This window comes from Pempheris klunzingeri, chromosome 21 (genome assembly GCF_042242105.1).
Source record: "Pempheris klunzingeri isolate RE-2024b chromosome 21, fPemKlu1.hap1, whole genome shotgun sequence".
NCBI classification, from domain to species: Eukaryota; Metazoa; Chordata; class Actinopteri; order Acropomatiformes; family Pempheridae; genus Pempheris; species Pempheris klunzingeri.
In genome coordinates, this window is record NC_092032.1 from 3,586,634 (window position 1) to 3,608,157 (window position 21,524).

General features: G+C 44.1%; 1 protein-coding gene across 2 annotated transcripts; it reads left to right on the plus strand.

Moving 5' to 3' along the window:
* Window positions 1-696: 696 nt before the first annotated feature.
* Window positions 697-20,347, plus strand: zcchc2 (zinc finger, CCHC domain containing 2). Of its 2 annotated transcripts, none has more exons than XR_011585869.1 (14): window positions 697-1,710; window positions 6,172-6,292; window positions 6,809-6,879; window positions 8,917-8,988; window positions 9,217-9,317; window positions 10,692-10,786; window positions 11,338-11,397; window positions 12,337-12,397; window positions 12,620-12,740; window positions 14,268-14,335; window positions 14,491-14,567; window positions 14,863-14,979; window positions 15,143-18,363; window positions 18,509-20,347. XR_011585869.1 is itself a non-coding variant. In XM_070852901.1 (14 exons), the coding sequence occupies exons 1-14, from the start codon at window positions 862-864 to the stop codon at window positions 18,568-18,570; spliced, it is 3,468 nt and encodes a 1,155-aa protein (XP_070709002.1). In that variant the 5' UTR covers window positions 697-861; the 3' UTR covers window positions 18,571-20,347. The 2 variants fall into 2 exon arrangements, 1 of the variants encoding a protein (XP_070709002.1); XM_070852901.1 differs by having other exon boundaries at window positions 15,143-16,735.
* Window positions 20,348-21,524: the final 1,177 nt, after the last annotated feature.

Here is a 21,524-nt window from a genome sequence, read left to right on the forward strand (position 1 = left end):
ATAACATCGACACACAAGTATTTTGTTTAAATCTCCTTTGAGGATCTTCTGCAGCACATCATCAAGAGTCAGGGCACAGCAGGTCTGCTAAAGGAAAATATGAAGCCTTGTTTGAGTTTTTATGAGAAACTGTGTTAATAAGGTTTATATTTTTTCCAAACCAATCCCAGTGGGAATGGGGAGGTCACTGAACCTTGAGAAGAAGACAGAGAAGAAGAAGAAAAAGAAGAGGAAGAAGCATGTCCATTTTGGACCCAGTCTGTTAAATTTGTTCAGCTGTTCAGCAGACAAAACTTACATGATCAACTAATTAGTATCTTAGCAAAAATACTGTTGATTGAAAATTGAAATATCAAATGTTTGATACTGGCAAAAAAATACAATAATTATATTATATATTCTAATTTAGACATATTTCAAATTCACTCCAGTTGTTTAGCAGACGCTTAAGGTTTCGGCTTGTTTTCCTTTCCTTGCATTTTATTTGTTGTACAATATAATGTAGTTTTATAGTAGTTTATTCTTCTTCTTCTTCTATAATGACAAAAACCGTTTGGCACATGTGTTATCAATGTAATTGAATGTGGTCATAGAATGTATGAATACAGTTACATAACAGAGTCGCGGGGTGGCAGCAGTGAGCGGACTGAACGGTAGGGAATGAGGAGCAGAAGAAGAAGAAGGAGCAGAAGAAGAAGAAGGAGGAGGAGAAGAAGAAGAAGAGGAGCGTTTCGTAGGAAGAAACCTACAGGACTATCGACGCCGCGTCAGATGATTAGCTAACAGTAAAAACACTGTGAAACGACGGACAGTTCACGTCACTTTTTAGCACTACGAACCGCTGGAAGTTGTCAACAATGTATGCTGGTCCGTTGTTCACTCTCTGAGGCCTCTCTCGCAGCGCTGATAATGCTGAAAATGAAGCTACCGATGAAAACGGGCGAGGAAGGAGGCGACGAGACGGCCGAGGACGATTCATTGGTCCAGTCGGAGCACCGACATATTCCCAGGGCTGTACCTCCCTCTTCGGTGTCCGACACACCGGACTCGCCCAGGCCGTGTATGTATCCATCCCAGCTGGACAAAGAGACTGTTTTTGAGTGGTTCGGCCTTCATCTAAACCCCGCTAAACGGATCGAGTTCATGTGCGGGCTGCTACATATGTGCCAACCTCTGGAGCTGCGCTTCTTGGGATCTTACTTGGAGGACCTCGCCAGAAAAGATTATCATGTTTTAAGGGACTTTGAGTTTCGGGCAAATAGTCCGAGCGATTTGGGAGTTTTAACGGACGTGATTGACCCAGTGGTTCGGTCCAAACTCCTCGTCTGCCTGTCCCTCCTCGGGTCCGACAGCAGGGAATGTGCTGGAATACTCTTTCGGATACTGAGCCATGTAGATCCGGCCTTGTTCTACAAAAATTATGAATACCCCCTTCCTCCATTCAGGGACCCTCACCACCGCCCGCTCCACTCGCCGTGTCAGGAGGGGAACGCGTACGGGCGCGCGGAGCCGACCTGCGGCTTCTCCACTAACGAAGCGGCGGCGGCGGCACCTCTGGAGCAGTTGGCGCTGCTGTTCACCATGGCCTCTCTACACCCAGCTTTCCATTTCCACCAGCGGGAGGTGGTCCGAGGGCAGCTTGACAAGATAGAGCTCGCCATGGACGAGGAGAGACGTCAAAACGAGCTCAGAATAAACCCCCAGACGACGGTAACACACGGACACTACGAACACCAAATGCTAAGCTGGTCTCAAAACTTGCGCAACTTCGACGTTTTGGGGGGGGGGGCAGCGCTAGTGTAACTGTGTAAATGTATATTTAATTGAAAGATAGGTTACATGTATAGCTAAATGGATAATAACACGTAATATTACATGGAGTCAGTATGCTAAGTAGGCTCTCGCAGGAAACCTCCTTTGCATATCTTGAGCTGTCGTCCGTGGTTGGTCAGCTAATGCTAACAGAGCTAGCTAACATCTATAGCTAGGCGGTTGACCTACCAGCAGCTACAGTTTAGCAAATGGTCACAACACAAGCCAAGTTTAAACGTGTTAGATATCCCTATGACCCCGATGCTTTGGTCCAATTGTGTAACGTCCTGTTTGCTGGTTATGTGGACGCACACTGGCGACCGTTACCTTTCTTTTTTTTTTCTTTTTTTTTAAATGCGCCGTATAGTGAAAGTCATTAACCAGCTTACTGGATGCTAAGCTGTGCGTCCATTAAAGCTGCATCCATTAAATGCCAAGGGTGTCTGTCCCGGCCGGGCTGTGCTGTCAGCGCTGCAGCAGGAGTTTGACAGTCCCGAATCACCTGTGGCTTCATGACACTAATGTCTGCCAGCAGCTTTTCACTCCACTTCCACGGGGCAGCAGCTGATTGTACTACCGGGGATCAGCGTTTCTCAAAGCCCAAGACGACTTCCTCAAATGTCTCTTGGCCACAACTAAAAGATGTCCTGTTCACTGCCATAGAGGTCATAGTCATTAGCTGAAATTGGAGGATTTGGACATTTATTCTTAAAAAAAAAAATGACTCAAAAGGACTAATCAATTATTAAAATGCAGAGTTTAAGCAAGCTGCCTTATTAACTGAGTAGCTTTACTGTGAAATCAGAAGAGAATTTCTAGACCTTGAAATAAAATCGCTCTACGCCAGTCCATGTTCCAGATTTTAGATTCTGCATTTTCCAATAGTGTGCAGAGAAGTGTGTAAATCTTCTTTGTGGGACAGGCCCCTGGAGTCAGAGTTAAGTGCTTGCAAAAATGCTTCTCAGTTACTGAGGCCAGAATATCCACGTTTGTTCAGATTGGGTGGAGCCGGTGGGGGAAGAGCGAGTGGCTGGGTGGCAGACACCTGCCAGTTCAGCAAGCCTAATTCCAAACACACCTCTGTATTACAAGATTGCCTCCAGGACATAGAGTTGAAGAACTGAAACTTAAATGTCACTTTAGTAATGCCTAAACTACATGAGGAAGTTGAAAGTCATCCAACAGTGGTGGGTGCTGCTGGGTGAAAAAGTCAAGTTCTGCACATTAACACATGTCCTGTCTTTGTCTCTGTCAGTCTGTCTAGACAGATAAATACTTTATTTAGCCCCCTGGGGAAATTCAGGATAGATAGGAGTGATAGAGGAGCACAGAGACTAGCTAAGACATTGTCCATCCATGCAAGTTATGATTCCATCTAGTTCCAAACCGATTCTGACTTTTGATTGCTTTGAGTAGACCTGTCTCTTCAGGTTGGGGTTATTAATCAGTGAAAATAAACGTAGTGTGAAATCAAACCTACTTTACTGTAGGTCCTGGAGGCAAAGGATGGATTGTTGAATGAGTCCGTGGAGCCTCTGAACAAGGTTTGATCCAGAAAATTGTTTTAGCAAAGGAGTTTTCTGTCAATTGACCGATTGCGTCAGTGTTTGTGAAATGTATGCACACTTATAAATGGAAGAATAACTTGGTTAATCTGGAGTCATGTTTGGAATGCAGAGCTGCTCCGTGGCCCACTCTCAAGTGCCACCCCACAGGGTTAACCGCTGCACGGAAATCTCAAGCTCGTGTGAGTGTCTTTCCTACCACAAATGGTACATGTGGCAGCACTTTAGGGATGCTTTAATAAATTGAGAAATATTTGGAATTCTATCTAATATAGGTGACCAAACCGCAGTCTCACAGAAAAAGTCATTGTAAAATAGGTAATGCTTAAGAATAGTTTAGTGTTTAATGCTGATTTATTACAGTGAGTGGACCTTTAAACAGACACCCAGCTGGTACGCCACTGTGTCTCTGTTCCAGATGAATCCATGTGGTTGACATCATTGTGAGTCAGGGCCAGGCCTGGTGAAGATGCACTGATCTTAATAAAATCACACATGCCATTTTTAGTCTCTGGACTGTGACACTGTCAAATGCAGTATAAGTCAGAGGGAGAGAACAGTGACTGAGAACACGGTTGGAAACACAGTGGTTCCTGATGTTAACTTGTGATTACATAATAGCTGTTGTATCCTTTTTGATTATAAGGCAGTAATCCTTTAGTTTAGAGCTACATATGATTAGTCATTGGGTCATAACTAGTTACATGTAGTTAAATTACAAAATGTATGTAATTGTAATCTATTGCAGTTAATGAGAAAATATGAAATTCTATTAAAATAATATGAAGTTTCTCATCCAAATGTTGGTGATAGTAAAGAGTTTACATCTGAATATATTATTATTATTGTTTTTGTGTAGAATTCAACAGTTATTCTGTTGCTTTGCATCTTTTTTCGGTCCCTTTGGCCACATGTCCAGACAGCACAGGTCAGCACAGCCATCGGAACAAATTTGAGTGCAACACCATCAGGGGTAGGCCGGCTTACACGGAGGTCTGTCTATGTCAGGGCAGGCTCCATTCATTTGTGGGTACTGTGTACTCAAATTGTCAGCATTGTTTTTGATTGGCAGACAAGAGACTAATAAGAGAACCAGTCAAATCCAAGCCTAATCTAATCAGCCTGACTCTGCCATTCCTGCGACCAGCCAAGCTCGCCATGGTGGGTGGCTGTGTCATCCCACACAAAGTCTTTCAATGCTGGAAATTCAGATTATTTTTCTCAGTCTAGTTCAAGTTATGTTTGAATAGCAGTTTGACAGTAGTCAGTGCTGAGCACTTTTGTGAGATTTGCACTGCCTGGTTTAACTTTTCAGCCTCATTGCAGAAAAGTTAGAAAAGTAATCAAATGTAATAGGTTACATTACTTTGAAGTAATTCAAATAGATACATTACTTATTACAGGGTAATTAGTAAAGTGTAACCTATTACATTTCAAAAGTATGGCATGCCATAAAGGGCCCAGGCCAGATTCGAATCCCAAATGCTGCAGTAAGGTCTTAATGGTATGCACCCTACCAGGAAAGATATGTGGGCACTGCTAAGTAATTTTTAAAGAAAAGATTTTGATTGTTATCTTAAAGGTTCTTAAAGGTGAAAATATTGCTATTTTTTGGTGTTGCATTATAATACATTGAATATTTTTGCGTTTTAGACTATTGGTCAGACAAAACTGGACATTTTAGGTCACAGGGCTCCAGACTAACTTTTCCACCGGTAGCACTGGTGCGACCATCTCTCTTAATTGCTTGCACCAGCACATGATTTGGTTGCACGCTTTTCTTGTTACAGCATGACCTTAGATGCTGTTGTCTTGCTTGCTTGCTGTCTTAATTCTCATGACCTAGATTTTGTATGGATGTAAAGATTTACCTGTCGCTTATCTGTCAGCTTTAGTTGCTTTGCAGAATCAGAGTAACAATACAAAATAATAGAACACATGAATGCATCAATAATTATAATTCTATCATATATATTATTTAGAAATGATATGCAATGCTACTGTCAGTATATATGTGAGACGAATTTTGATGCCAGTACTTTTGTACTTTTAGTTAAATAACCTTGTTAAAGCAGGAGTATTAAGTATTTAGTGTGGCATTACAACTTTAACTTCAGAAAAAGATCCAAGCAGCCTGCTTGTCTCACCACTGTGGTTGAAAGCGGTGGTTTTTCATTTTCATCTGCTTAGTCTGTGTCTCCCTGCTGCAGTTATCAGTAGCATCTGAGTCGAACTCCTGTTGTCTTTTCCTCCCTGTTGGCCTCCACCTCTCTTTCCTCATTTTGCTTTTTGAAATAATCAGCTATGGACCGCTTTGTTTTTGGAACACGGTAACAGCTAAATGGATTGTTTTTTAAAGTTCTACACCACTTTATACGCACGCAACACACACTGTGCACTGCGATGTACACGTTCATCAAGCTCTGTGCGTATGGCACCAAGCGCTGCCGGATCATCATGCCAGAGCAAAATGTTAATATAGTTCATGAAGCTGAAAAACAAGCCTGAAGGTATCGGGGTAGTAGCCCAATATTTTCAACCTTAAAATGAACCTCTACAATAAGTTCTGAGAAACCAAATCCCCTCCTGAAATTTGCACTGATTTACTAAACAGGGGCTTATTGAAGCTTTAAGTAATTCAATGTCAACATTCTGCTAAACAGAGAGGGATGATGCATTTTGGCAGTGTGTAAATATGAAGGCTGTGGAACGCATTGTAAACACGCTGTAACTAAAGGTTTAAACTGTAGCAGATCAGTGTGAGCCAGTAACTGACCTGGTGTTTTTTGTCCAGGAGCTGACGGGTCAGAAGTCGGATTTCCTGCCGTCCCCAGCACTGGGTTTGGGGGAATGTACGGCCTCTCATCCTCCCTGCCAGAGCCGCCGCAGCAGCCGCTGGGCAACACAAAGAGAAGGTGAATGGAATCAGTACACATATTAAACATAATGACAATGCTGCAGGAAACTGGGCAGCACTTTGATTCTGCTTGATTTCCTCAAATTACTTCTACTTACAAAGTAGTCTTAGAATTAACATTGTGCAAGACTTTTTTTTTTTTTTTTATATTTCATTTTTATTTGTCACTTTTTGTATTTACTCGGTTACTTGGCACTGCAATGATTTTTCTTATGATGCTTTCTTATGTAGGAAGTTGGCACAGCGACATATACAGCAGAGCCCCCTCACATTCATCTCTATTTCTTTTAATAACTTAAGTGTTAAATTGTCTGGACACATACCCGTAAAAGCACTGATTGATTCATAATAAGTGTTATTACATTTCTGGTAATTTATAGGCTGTCAGGCACATACTGGTGACTGTTGGTAAAATAGATAATGTGCTAAGTTCTGCTACTCTCTGTGTCACTCTTGTCTTGCTGAACTTGTTGGTGGTAATAATAGCGTTTATCTCTGGTTTCCATTATTGCAGCCGTGCACATAGAGGGAATTGTGCTCATTGGCATCTCTCGGACCAGAATAGACAAGGAATACAACTTTGAGGTTGGTAACAGCACACACACACACACACACACACACACACACACACACACTCTGCTCTGCTCTGCTCTGCTGCTAAGCTAAACACCTGTCTGCATGTGTGCTCTCAGCTTTGCATTTAAAAGATGCTGCAAACAGTTAGTGTGGTTGTGGAGTGTAACCATAATAGTTTGGTGATGAACCAATAAAAGAAACTCTCTAACAACACACCTCAAGGCTCTCTGGCACAGAGACACAGGGTTGTATGACATTTCCTCATGGGCTCTTTCCGTCCAAAAACCACGGTCAGATCAGAATCACTGGTCACCTTTCTTTACAACAAACACGCACACAAATAAATGGCCAGTGAGCTAAATGCCCAAGCACCACTCTCCTGCCTCTCATGCATGAAAGGTGTGTGCTTCTCCCTGTCCTCCTCCCTGTCGTGCATTGTGCTGCTCACACCAATACCGGCCTCAAAGTAAGTCTTTTTTCATCTCCAGCATGGTGACATTTTTGGCTAGGGTGAGCAGGATCTGAACGGGATGGCTGCCCTGTTTGTTGGAGCAGCCAAATTGGACTTGGCCTGGGAGAAGGCAGGTTCTACACATGTCCATATTGTTACAGGAACAATTGTGGTAACTCAGAACTGCTGATTGTCCCTTCAAAATCAATATTTTACAAACACTGATAGGAGTAGTTAGTGCTCATTTACAGAAATAGAAATTGGGTAAGACAGATGGAGTCCTGTTGCCTTGACAGAGCTTCAGCAGCCCAGCCAAGAAGCACTAACGACAGTGAACCGTACTCACTCTCCATCTGTTAATACTGGACCAAACCACGCATGCAGAGACACAACACACTCATGCAGACTAACTAATGTTTCATTTTCATCATAACTGATATACTTCATCTATAGATATGAATACAGTTTATTAGTGTGAGGATTGTAGAAGCTAAACTGGGCTACTGCTAATGGGAAGGAGTAAATGTAGTAAATCTGTCATTCAGTCATTTTGTGTCCATTCAGTAGCTTCAAAATGACTTTCCCGCTGCTCTATTGGAAAGAAAAGGCTCACACTGATTCAGGGATGTTCAGGTCAGGCTTTTTGGGACCAATACTGATCACCAACTGAATTCAAGTGGAATTCCTCTATGAGACACTGTAAAAGTTTCCATCCTCATGTCTTTGTGATTACCCATATTTTCCAAAATGGGATTGCATCTCAAAATTCTTATATTTTCTATAGTACATCTAGTTACCAGTTTAGTAATGTGTTGCTGTTTTACTGGGAACACTGTCTGATCAATATCTGCCAACAGACAGTCTCCATCCAGTATTCATGATGTCATAGAGAATTGAGCTACAGTCTATTACCATACGATACAGATGTCCAAATAACAAAAATTCCCCCAACCGTGGTTGTGTGGTTATTTAAGTGAGTAAGTGGTCATGTGGTCATGAGCTCATACAGCTCAGAAAAGAGATCACATCTCCCTGTGTCTCTACACAAATGGTATGTGGTCCAATGTGTCTGTTTTCTGCAGACCCCTCTTACATGTCTATAGCTGTTCTTTTTCTCTTTGGTTAGAACTGGATTCTTTTTTTTTTCTTCTTGTTTTGAATTCTTCTTTTTTGAATTTATTTTTCACTTTTTTTTAAAGTTTGTTTTACATAAAGACCAGACTAGAAATTTCGTAATAACAATGAACATTTTTGTACAAGTACAACTTCTCTAGTATCAACCATTACGTAACCTCAGCACATGTGACTTCTGAATGGGTGTAACTGACATCATATCTACATGATATCAGAGGCCGATGAGAAGAGATGCATGAGTTTGTGTAGACTTCAGGTGTGGGGACCTGACCTGCTCTTACTTTTGTTAGTGGCATCATGTTCTTCACTTTGAGTTATTTTGGTGGTGTTGTACAAGTTGTAGATCACATACTTAACAAACTTAACACTGTCATTGCCCGGTTTCCTTTTTGGTAAGGCTGTTGTCAGATTTCTGATTGCAGTCTGTGTAGTGATGGAGAATGTCCTCTGCTGTGTTTCAGGTGAGGTGGTCAGACTCTTCTTCTAGCAGTGTGACCAAAACCCATCTTGAGCTGGAGAATTTCCTCCTTAAGGTACCCACTTTTTTTTTTTTTTTCACCCATCCATTGCAAGTTATGGGTCCTCCAACAGGTCACAGAGATAAGAAAAACCTCAACTGTAACAAGTTTACACTCCTATGAATGAATCTCTGAATTAAGCTTCCTTGTGTAGACACCAAGACAAATGATGGTGACTATATTTGTGCACCTGTTTCTCAGTAAACCCCGCCTGTTGTTTACCTTCCCTCTTTCTCCTGGCAGGTTCCTAAGGATCAGTGTACTGAGTCATTTGAGAAGAGCATCCTGAGGCTTCTGAACCAGGGAGGCCAGAATGAGAGCAAGGAGGTGGAGAAGAACCTCAGGTACTTAACCTTTTAACCCAGACATACCAACACCTAATGTGTTAAATAATGAGGCTATTACAAGACTGAAGCAGTTTCCCCTTACTGATTACTGAATCTTTGTTATGGTGAGTCTGGCTTTAGACTTTGAAAAATGTTCTTAGGATGATTATGACCTGAAGAAAGTTGAGGGTTGTTTGTACAAAAATGAGCTGGACAAACATGCTTTTTAACCTGACTGACTAAGATGTGGCAGTTTGCTGTTTTTGGCTAGATAAAGTTAAAATAAACCTCATTTCGGTTCAATCAACATCAACATGATGGACTTGTTTGGACTCATCGCGAACTCCAGCCTTTACCGAGGACACCCTGCAGTCTGGCTGCATGTTGTTATTCTAACTTCTCTAAGTCTAAGAGGTCAGCACCTGTCTCCTTTCACCCCAAAACCGTACATTGTGGGGTCATTTCTTGTATGTAATGAATCAGGAACACACTCTTACTCCGTACTGTGGCACAGTTCACTCAAGATTTCTGACATCTTGAAGCAGTTGGTAGAACACCTAGACTTAGAACTCACCGAGAGGAATTTAAACAAAAGCAGTAAACGTACCATAGATTTTCAATAGTGTGTGCGTGCGTGTGTGTCTGAGAGAGTGTGTGTGTGTGTGTGTGTGTGTGTGTGTGTGTGTGTGTGTGTGTGTGTGTGGTTGGTAGTCAACCACTTACATGGGTTGAGGCCAACTACTACGCCCTTTTTATGATACACAACACACACCATCAGTTTCATTTTGTGGAAAGTGAAACTTATCTGCCTAGACTAAAGCTTTTCATTAGTGGACAGGCCACAACCCAGCTGCATTTCAAAGACTTTGCTGCCTGTTCCTTTCCTCCCACCTTTTATGGCTCTAGGCGTTTTGACGTATTATTTTAAATAGAGTATGTTTCCTGTAACTAGAGTATATTGGTATTGCAACAGAGGTCTACACATGGCTGCAAAAGTTAGCATTTTCAGGACAAATAAGTTGTTACTGTTTTGATCATTAGCCACACAAAAGCTTATACAGTAAAGATATGGCCATTGTTCCCATGCTATGACAACTTATGTGGAAGGGAGCCGATGTAGTTAAATCCATGGTAGCCACACTTGTTGTAAAAGCCTCAGCTTGTTGTAATAAGCATCAGACCTCAGCTGTTTTCCCCAGTGACAAGAAAAGAAAATGGCAATAAAATGGTGTAGATGGTGATGTCATGAGTGTATAGGATTTAAATATGTCCCGGTTTTTCTCAGCTGCCCACCACAAATGCATTGTAGTTACTGTGCCTCATGTATCAGTTCTCATGAGAGTTACGCCATAAGAGCCGGATTTTTCTTATTGTCTGTGTCTGACTCTTAAGGGAACGCTTCCTGTCTGCTCCTCCAGTCTTCAGACAGACCAAAAAGGTCTGCAGCTTCTTCAACTGTGACTCCACAAAACCTGCTAGCTGCAGAGGTGAGTATCAGACTGAGGATGAACATCAATAACATAATCACGAGGAATACCCCCCCTATATCTCTGGCCATCAGACACATAGAACAAAGGCACTGCTGTCAGCTTTTACTGCATTTACACTTCTGTATTCTTTAACCATTAGTTGGGCTGCGGTTACACATCAAATCATTTTTACAGTCACAGCTTGTCAAAGCCAGAGCACTCATGACAGTGTTAATATTATTATTATTATTATTATTAATAATAAAGTGAAGTAGATTAGAGTAATGGCCAAAGTATTCAAAAGCACATGGTAAAAAGCTGAATTCATATTGATCACATTTAGTCATATTTATAATGTTTTACTACAACAAGGCCGATAATTAGCTTATTTGATGAATAAGAAAGTATGTATCTCGATGTCCAGAACACAAGACTTATTATTTATTACCTCACCTGTAGATGTCAACCAGATAGTGACCTGCACTCTTAAATATTCAGCAACATGTTTCATTGAGCCACGTCCAAAATGTGATTACTGCTGTCAGAAACAATCAACTTTTTCTTTAAAGGCAACTGTCAGCTGGGTAAGGCCTGCCTAGACTGTTCTGATGCCTCCAGCCAGGAGGAAGGTGAGCAGAAGTGAAGTTATTCCACTCATTTTCCAAAGAGGGGTGTTTTTTCTAAGGGTTTTCCTCTGTGGAGAGTAGTAGCGGCAGGGAGAGAGCATAGTAAACACGAAAAGATAAGTGGCGTTTATTTTTGGAGGTCGTAGGGAAAGGCTGGGTCTAGGTCTGTTTCAAATCCTCATATTTCACAGCTATATTTGCCTGATTGTGTGCTGGACTGAGTTCAGCATGAGCAGCGTAACCACAGCTCTGGTCTGCCTCATAACTGTCATCAGAATTGTCAATGCTCGAAGATGTTATGTGTGTTAATGCGATAATCATTAATGTTATACTGCTTTAAACAATCTCAGAAATAGAAATAGAAAAGTCATGCAGATTTCTTTCAATGCGTTCAGGGCTGCATGAACCCAAAACAAAGCAGGGGTATGATGCAGCAAGAAACAAAGGAGGAAGGCTGAATGATGATCAGTGGGTAGCTTCTGATGTATGGAGATGGACTGTCATATATAGTGACAGTCATGGGGCAAAGTCAGAGAAAACAGAGCCTGCAACAATAATTCAATGTGTGTGTGCGCGTGTTAAACTAGAAGTATTATTAGTTGGCATACTTTGACCTTCCTGGAAAATTAGAGCTGGTTAATTTCATATCTGTGTGTGCAGTACAGAGAGGTCAGGCTAGGTCATGTCAGGCCAGGCCTTAGGTTAGCACAAAGACCGAGAGCTGGGGGCAACTGCATTGCAAGAGCAATTAAGTAGGCCTTACTGTGTGTGTGTGTGTAATATTCTTTACTGGTGTCTGGCTGTGGGGTGTTTTATCTATGTTTTGCATGTCAAATGCCAACACTGCACTTTATTGATTAACTGGTCTGAACACTTCACTTAGTCTGCTACCATCAGTATATTGTTAGAGGAGCTACTGTTTCAGTGCTGTTTTTCTCTCAGATTTAGAGTCGTATGTTCAGGGACACAAGAAAAAGCACGGCACCAAGAGTCCTTGTCAAGGGTAAGTAGGCCCCATTCTTCCCCATTATGAAGGTAGAATATCACTGCTGCAAACAATAATGTTCCACTATAGAAAATAGTTAGATAAAGATAAAGGTGTGTAAAACACATTCAGTACAGCATTAAGAGTGAGCAAAATAAGTTCAGTAATATTAGTGAAAAATGCCCTTGATCTGATTCGCGCTTAAAAGGACAACACTTCTATTCCTCTGTCCTCCACCAGCCTATCGAGTGCCAAAGGCTCCCAGGCGGATAGTCGGAAGGGGGGGCACACTGCAGAGCTTAATGGCCCAGCAGAGAGGAGAAAGAGCTGTACACTGAGGGGCAGCCAGGAAGCTGAACAGGTGAGTGATGCAGGATGTTGCAGGAGGCTGACTCTCAACTCACCTTGCTGTTGTCATTCTGAAAGGTTTGTCAGAGAAAAAGGTTCCTTCTCTTTATCTGCAGTACTTCTATGTACAGCCTAGATACCTGAATGATCTCACAGATCTGGTCTATGTAATCCTAAATGTTTGGATATTTACTGTACTCTACATTTATAAGATCCACTGGCTGGCCGTTAACAATAATATGCTGGGAACTAATCATTACTCGCATCAGAACCTACATCACACTGATATGGTATTTGCTTATTTCTTAACACCCTCATGTTGTTTGGAGACGAGTGAAAACATCGCCTTCAAACAGTGCTAGTGGCAATTAGTTTTCAATGAAAGCCTCCGAGCTATTAGGAGAATGTGTCCGTCATGGTGGCTCCTGTCCACATGTCCTCTAAGGCCTGACACAGAAGTAGGATGAGAAATAACGCAAAAACGAGGGTTTACCAAGTGTTGGGTAATTCACAAATAGACATACTAATAAAATGATGTCTGTGTTTGGTTAAAGGCCTTTTAAGGGGTCAAGATGTTTAGTTGTTCTGTCATTTTCCAGCAGAGTCGGTCTATTGATTTACTCGACCGTAAAGCTCACAGTCAAGGACACTTCCACAAACATTAGTTAATCATTACAGGTTATAGTTGGAGGAAAGCCTATAGGATCCAGTTAGCATAGCTAGATAGTGAGTGTGTGTGTGTGTGGTTGGCTGGATGTGTCACACACTACCACGTGAATGGGAGTACTCACTGCTAATCTCACTGATATAGGTCAAGACTGTGTGTGTGTGTGAGTGGGAGAGAGGCAGCACTCTGCTGACAAAGCACATCCCCTGCCCTGCCTCACTCTCTCTCCCCCTGTGTCCCTCCTCTCTTTCCCTCTCAGTCAGTCCACCTCTCCCTCTCACTTTCTATCCCCCTCACTCCCTCCCTCCCCCTCTGTCTCTCTCACTGGCACAATAGAGGCTTAACACATTGCAGATGCCTTTCTGTGCTGCTGGGCTGTGTTACGCCACATTTGTTTCTTGTTGTTCATTCATTTTTAATGATAATGAACCCAGCAGATAATACAACACCCAGAGTTTGTTTAGTTCGGATTGTTCCATCACTACCTCACAACCCAGTCTGTGAGTTGCCTTCATCGGCTCATGTGAAAAGTTACAGTTGCTTGACCCTTTGGGGTTTTTCCAAAATGCAGGAAAGGTACATTTGTAATGAGAAGGAAGTTCATAAGTTTATACAATACAAAGTCACACACATACGTTACATACAAACAATGTACAGTAATGAAACACCACTTTCCTCCAAAAATCTTGAATGAATAGAAAATGCCATGAACAGTGGCATGTCCTCCTCACATGAATGCAGCAGCCTGGCATATGGAACATGTTTAATAAGATACAAGAAGCACCGCAGTCTTACAGGAATTCTCTGAACATGTAATGCCGTGTTTATGGTTTTGGTTTGTGAATCTGTTGTGACTCACTGTCCTTCTCACAGCACCAGGACACTGAGAAGAGAAGCCTGCCGGTCACCAAAGCAAAGAGCAGGGGCCTGCCCACAGACAGGTAGGTCAGCCATGGCTCATCATGGTCCATGGCAGGACTGCAGCGCTCTGCAAAAGGCCTATCTATCATCACATAGCACATTTGTATCCTTTGTCACTGTGTGTCTCTGTTCTCATTACTCTGTCCCCTTATCTCCCATCTATGTTTCTTTTCAGGGACAAGGGGAAGGGGAAGGGAGCTGCTCTGGTAGCCAATGGCAGGTTGGTACCAGCTCTGGTCCCTCAGAGGAAAGGTGAGTGTCTAGTCGTCTGTTGTGGTGGCTGGTTGTGTGATGGAGTAGACCAACAGAAGGACGGACTCTCTAGTTCCAGGATGATTGAATTAGTGAATCAGATTATTACAAATTTCAACGTGAATCAGTCCCCTGTAGATATGAAATGGTCTAACAGACGTGAGCTAATATACCTGAGCAAGCCAATATGCCATACATACATACATACATACACACATACATACATACATACATACATACATACATACAGGCTTTACATTACTTACAGTACAGTTTACCATACATGTTGTTGCAGATGGAGGTTCTGGTCCAGATACCTTTGGTGAAACATCATCAGAAAGCTACAGCTCTCCTTCCAGCCCTCAGCACAGAGGACCAGAGAGCATGGATAGTGAGGATGACCACAACAAAGGTAGCGCACACACTCCCACTTACTACGTACAAAGTACTCTTGAGGAATAACATGTTTTGTATTGAGGCCTGTACCTGTAGCGCACTGCATGGCTCTCTTTTTGTCCTGATGTGGGGGCAACATGGACTGAACCTGTGCATACCTAATCTCGTTTCTCTGTCAGATACGGACAGCCACTCTGATGACTCTTGCAAAGGTCCAAGCCCTGATGGCTTCTTTGCCCACCAGACTGATCCAGCTGTGGTGGGGGAGCTCCCCTCTGCTCACCCTCTGTCCTCCAGCAGCCACCAGGCCAAGATGGAGCAGCTCTGCCCAGAGACCAGCACAGATTTCCCTCCTCTCTCCTTCATGCATTCTCTGCCCTATGTGCTCCCCAATGGGACCGCTGACTCTCCACTTCCACTGGCCCCTCCACCCAGCCAAAGCATTGTCCCCGATGCGAAGTCCTCATCTGGAACACTGTTGATGCAGCTGCCCTTAGTGCCTCCTTCAGTCCCAGGCCCTGGAATTGTGGGAGACTCAGAGAAGAGAGACATGCTCCCAACCTTTGGGATTCCACCTTGTGGCCTCCACCCTTCAGGAAGTCCTGCAGTTCAAAGGTTCAAAACAGTTTTGCCTCACGGCCAAGGTGGCGCCGATGGAGCTCCAGGGAGCGGTTCTACTCCTGCTGCCCAACATGCGTCACACCAGGCTCCTGTAAGAGCCATAACTGTCGTGTCTCCTGGCCCCACATCCTATTCCTCTCCTCTTCAGCAGTCTCTGACCTGCCAAGACCCAGCCAGTGTCAGCTCAGGTCTGGCCTCCTCTCTGCCACATGTGGAGCCTTCACATGCCAAACACCCCATCTTAACCTTACCGTCTTGCCTGCCCGCCCCCTACACCCTGCCCCCTGTCTCCACCTCTGTCATGCCTGCTATAGGAGCACCTTCAGCCACTGGTGTAGCTCCATCTCCTGGACATGTTCAAGCAGCTGTTCCTCCAGCTGTGCCCACCCACACCCCTGGACCTGCTCCCAGCCCCAGCCCAGCGCTTACTCACAGCACGGCACACAGCGACTGTACGTCGTACAGCAACAGCAGCGCTTCCTGTGGAAGTGCCCCTGTTGCCCCTGGCAACCCTATCACTCTTCACCAAACCCAGCAGCAACAACTGGCCCCCCAGCAGCCAACGCCGCAGCAGCAGCAGATGGGCTGCGGGACCTGTGGCTGTCACAACAACTGCGGTGGCCGAGGCAGCGGCAGTAACAGCAACAGTGTCAGTGGTGCCTCTGGCTGCCAGGCCCCCCTGTTCTTCCCTGCCCACCAGATGGCAGCAGCGGCACGGCAGGTGTTCAGCGTTCCACCGCCTCTCTTCCAGCTCACAAGCCTGTGCAGTAACAGTTACCTCACCCAGGCCCAGCCTCCTCACCAGGCCAACGGTGCTGCAACCCTTTCCCACTTCTTCCCCACCGCTCCACCTCCTGCCCACCCGCCCCCCTACGGCACCCTCCACACTCATTCTCACAGCCATGCAGACGTGCCATCACATATGCTTGGCACAAACTACAGCATCCAGCAGCAGATGGCACCAGCGGCATCATTCTGCCAGCGTGTATACCAACATGTGTACCCAAATCCCCTGGGGATGCTGCCTGCTGCTACATTGGGGGGAGGCGGAGTCAATAAGAAGAACGGCAATGTGTCCTGTTATAACTGCGGTGTGAGTGGCCACTACGCTCAGGACTGCAACCAGCCCTCCATAGACTCCACGCAGCAAGGTAGTGCAGCTACACGAAACAGGGAGAAACAGAGGGCCCCTTAGTTTTCCCTCCCCAGATCCCCAAGCGGTCACTGGCATCAGACAGCTCGACCTTCAGCTATGAAAAGTTAGGGCTCGTCCTCTACAAGTATAGTAACTGTGTAGTTTCTGGTGGGAAAGAAAGAAAAATAGAGAAAAGGAAAAGAAAAACAGTTTGTTAAACAGGGCTGCCAAGGACAAAAGTTAAGTTTGTTCTGGCTTCATCTCTGCACTCCATAGTGATTGGTTATCCCATGGGGACACTGTGCCAGTGCCAGCCCCTGCACCTAGTTTTTCAGACAGAGTGGGGCTAACCAAGCCCCACTACAAACAACAAGCGCTAGGTGTGACCTCGGTCTTCAGGTTCTTTCACCCTTGTTGGGGAAGAGGCAATACAGGAGACAGCTGTTCAGGCCCGAGGCTGCATATTAACTAGGAGCACCCAGTCAAAGTGGTTCACATAAACTAAAAACACTAACTCACGAGCTCTTTTAGGAATAACAGGCTGCACATTTCCTACAAGGGGGAGCTGCTCATTTGTTATCATGTCATTGGCTGTTACCCCTGCCAACCTGCAGCACCGAGAGAAGACCTGCAGATGTTGACATGTCAGTGTTGCTGCCAACAGGCAGTTGGTTCAGTAGCTAAACACTCGTCCCTGCAGCTCTGTGTGTGTTCCAAACAGCAGCAGGTGTTTCACACTGCAGACTCTTACTGTTCTTATTAACCCTGTGTGGGACAGTCTGACGCTGCTCATAGAAAAGTGCAAGGAAGCGGCTGTGGGCCACACTTTAGTCTTCATCCTTTAAATATTTCTCTTGTAAAAGACAAAGCATACTGTAAGGAAATACATGTAATAAAGCACAAATCCCGAGTCACAGACCGTATATAAGAAGTGGACGCAGCCTTAAACTTTCTCTGACTTGTTTTTGGAGCCAGTGGAGTCGCCCCCTGCTAGCAGTTAGAGAGAATGCAGGTTTAAGGCACCTCAGCATTGGTTTCCCTTTTCACACCCATAAGCTACGTTTACTTCTGTTACAGTTCAGTGGCCAGTCGGTTTTTGAGTGCAATATCTTCTTTGCCTCACTTTGGTGTCCCATTACTGCCCCCTGAGGCTGAAAGCACCCACTGGGAGTAATGTTTTTTGTGATGTTTTTCCCGGCTGTCGACCTGCAAGTTGCAGCGATGTTTGAAACCAACCTTGGACCTGTACACAGAGGTCGCCTACCTGCATGGAGCAGCTTCCCAAAGCCTTTCTGTGGGAAGCATGTCTGCCGCACAGTGGACGACACGGTGCCAGTGTCAGTGTCAGTTCCTAACCCTGACTGCCAATAGCAGCATCTGCAGGGCTAAACTGGTACTGCTGCTCAAAGGGTATCAGCAGTCAGACTTGGAACAGGTGATCCTCCCCTGGGAACTTTGTGTCATGCGACGGGAAAGTAAAGCTGACAACATGGTGTTCACTGAGTCTGCAGCCAGATTTTCATTGAGAAATGAAGTAACAGCGAACCAGCGGCTGGCAGGATGGTTGAGAATGACTGAATGAGTTGAATTAAGTACTCGGCGATGTCACGTGCACATGAAGAAAAGCTTTTCTAACACGTTCAGGTTGTTCCCAGCTGAACAGCCCTCAGTGAGCTTTTCTAATGTTGACCGATTGTTCCAACTGTCCACTGACTGTGTGTCTGTGTGTCTGGATGCATCTCTGTACGTGTGCATGTGGTTGCTTGTGTGTTGGTTGTTTACATTGCAGGTGGCTTCCGGTTGAAGTACGCGGCCTCCCATATTGCAGAAGCACTCGACAATGCTGACTAAAGGAGGAGGAGGGAGGACGAAGAGATGTTCCTGTGCTCTGGTTTCCACAGCGACGGTCCTCTGTTCTTCCCTGGCACTGAAGCTTCTGTGTACTTCAAAAAAAAAAAAAGAGAGAGTGACCTGCCAAGGGCTCAGTGGTACTTGTGCCTGAAAAAAACCTTGTTACCATGGAGAGGATGCACACCTACAGTCCATGTGACTCCCGGCCCCTTCCCTTTCAGTTGGTTTTTGATATTTTTGCACTGAGGGTTGGAAATGATTAACTTATTACTTAATTGTTAGGAAGTTGAGAGAATCTGGGGAAATGTTGTTTTTAAGCAGAGAAGGTTCCTCTTCTTTGTAAGACAGCGTATTTATGCCTTTTCTCCTTTATTCCTGTCCCCCTCCGGTTTTATCGTCTGGTAGAATTGTACAGCAGTTTTCAAAGTTAAATAAGAATTCTAAAAGTAATGTAAGCAAAGTGGATTTTAGGTTTGTTTTCAGTTTTGCTGTAAGGTTTTTGAATGTACAACTCATTGAAGGAATTGGACTGTATCAGAGGATCTCATGCGTCTTTTCCACTTGATATGTATGTAGTTGGAAGGTAATTGCTGCTTTGTATTGTTTTTTTTTTTCCATTTTGAAAATTGTTTTACTTGGTGAAATGCACTACAGCGAGGCAGGAACACAAGTGCACTAAAACAGTAGTAAAGTATACTGTTATTTCAGGTGTTAAACAGCTTTTAGAGAGAGAGAGAGAGTTCTGACTTCTACTACAGACACTGTAGAAACAGCAGAAGTCGCTGTACCCTCCCCCAGTCCAGTAAACTCTGACCACTTCTTTCTCAGTCACTGCATTTGGTCAAGAGCAACATTCCTTGACTACCTGCTGTGGTAGATTATGGACTTGACCCCCGGCCTTTAACCCAAAGCCACTATCAGGCTGAAATTCCCACCTGTACAGAGAAAATAACCAAAATGTATTAAATACATATTCTTCTGAGGATGAAGCACTTCGGTCACCTTTGACACAGGATCTGAGATTCTGAAGGCTTCAGTCTGCTTCAAACTAACTGCACACAGCATGTCGTCCAGCTAAGGAAGGTAAAGGATGTCCAGCCTGCTCAGATTGGCCAACTTCTAGTTCAGTTCAGGGGGTGATTTTGTGTTCCTCTGACCAAGCAGTAGCAGCTCATCTGTCCATTTGACGTCCGTTTCTGCATTCGTCACTTGAACAAATTCGCTAATCAGTTGAAGTAGCCCCAGTGTCATCCACAGGGCTCCGTGTTTCTGTTGCAGTGAAACAGCTTTGTTGGAAGATGACATTATTAACAGGTGTTTAACTTTTGCTAGAACTGATTTACAAGACTGCTGCAGCGAAGGTGACTAGTTTGAAGCAAACTGATCCTGTGAGAACACAGCAGCCAGGTGGTGTTGGGAGCTTGTTGGGGATTTAGACTGTCAAGCCTACATTCTTCTCGAAGCACAAACATTTGACTGGTTGCTTTGGTCGTTGTACAAGGCATCAACATGAAACCACTGTCACTGACGTACAGAAAGGGTCCGATCGGACCGCAAACGTCACTATACAGACTGAGCCCTTAAGACTTGAGCTCGTTCAGCACCACCGTCCCACCCTGCTGGTGTGTTCAGACTGTCCAACTGACTTTTATCTGACGGCTGCGTCTGTGCGTCACTTCACCATCACTGCGTTGCTCTCAGCTGCTTCCATGTAAGGCTAGAAGCCAGTAAGTGACTTTTCTACTCATTTCTACACTGAATAAATCTGAAAGATCCATGTTGGGATTAATTATTTTGAGTGTACACTTGATTTGAGGCGACCAGCACATTAATATTCTCTGAGGAGCTTCAAATAATGAATGGAGGCACTACATGAGAATATGGAGCCCCAAAGTGTACAGTATTCTAAAAGAAAGAAAGAAACGAATGGATAGTTGGTGCAATAATTAAAGTTAAAGCTATTCTAAAGTGTTATTTTAATGTTTAGTTTATGTCAGAATAGACCTTTGTATTTCATTATGTCACTGATCCTGAGGGTGGTGGGGTCACACCCTCTTTCCTTTCAGCCAGTCACATGTCCCTGCCCGTCATAGCACCAACAATGCTAAAGTTATTCTTTTAATGAAGGGTATGTCTACACTAAAACAAGACTTCATTATTTATTTATATACGCTACACAAAGTAGTCACGTGTGTATTTCACAATATCTGTGTAATGTACACTTTAGGCTTCCATATGAGGACGTGTGTTTAGAGGCCAACAGGTCATGTGACAGGAGACAGACAGCCTGTAGATGGTGACGTACAAGTGTGTCGTCCTCTGAAGAATGTTTTGTTGTAAGCCATCAGGTGGAGGCTGCCATTTGTTCTGTGATGCTCTCACTTGTTTAAACTTATTCTAGTTCTTTTAATGAATGTGCTGGTTCATTTTTATTTTATTTTAACAGCATCGTTTTGTCCAGCAGTACTGTTCCTGGCCAGGGAGGTGTGTGTGTGTGTGTGAGTGTGTGAGAGAGAGACTCTGCTCTTCACTTGTTTTCAGGGCTTTGTGGACGCTCTGCTTGTTTTGTAGTTCTGATGCCTGCTGTCAGTGCATTACTTCAGTTAAAATCTATGCATGCAGGGTGACTGGCTGTCACCCTGAAGCGACTGTCAGGAGATGGACGTGGTAGTGCCTGTGATATTTTATGTAACTGTAAAGGATGCACACCCTCCAACACACTGCTGTCAGATCAGACTGTGTCCACTTTCACTTTGAACATTTGTGTCCCAAACTGTTTCCCCACAAGCTTCTTCCTTTCATTAGACACTTGAAGTGGATCCAGATTGGACCAGTGAGACCCATGTGGCTGAGGAGGGCAGATGAGTGTAAATACTGAGGATGCACCAACCAACCCCAGCGTAGTTGAGTTCACCTCAGTGGTTTGAAAGATGCTGTACTGTAAATTGGCACGG

Bases quoted from the DNA above. Each gene is read 5' to 3' on its own strand.
- zcchc2 (XM_070852901.1), top strand. From the start codon at position 862: ATGCTGGTCCGTTGTTCACTCTCTGAGGCCTCTCTCGCAGCGCTGATA. The intron at 14,568-14,862 runs GTGAGTGTCTAG...ATGTTGTTGCAG, and splicing joins TCTGGTCCCTCAGAGGAAAG to ATGGAGGTTCTGGTCCAGAT. The intron at 16,736-18,508 runs GTAGTGCAGCTA...TTTACATTGCAG, and splicing joins CATAGACTCCACGCAGCAAG to GTGGCTTCCGGTTGAAGTAC.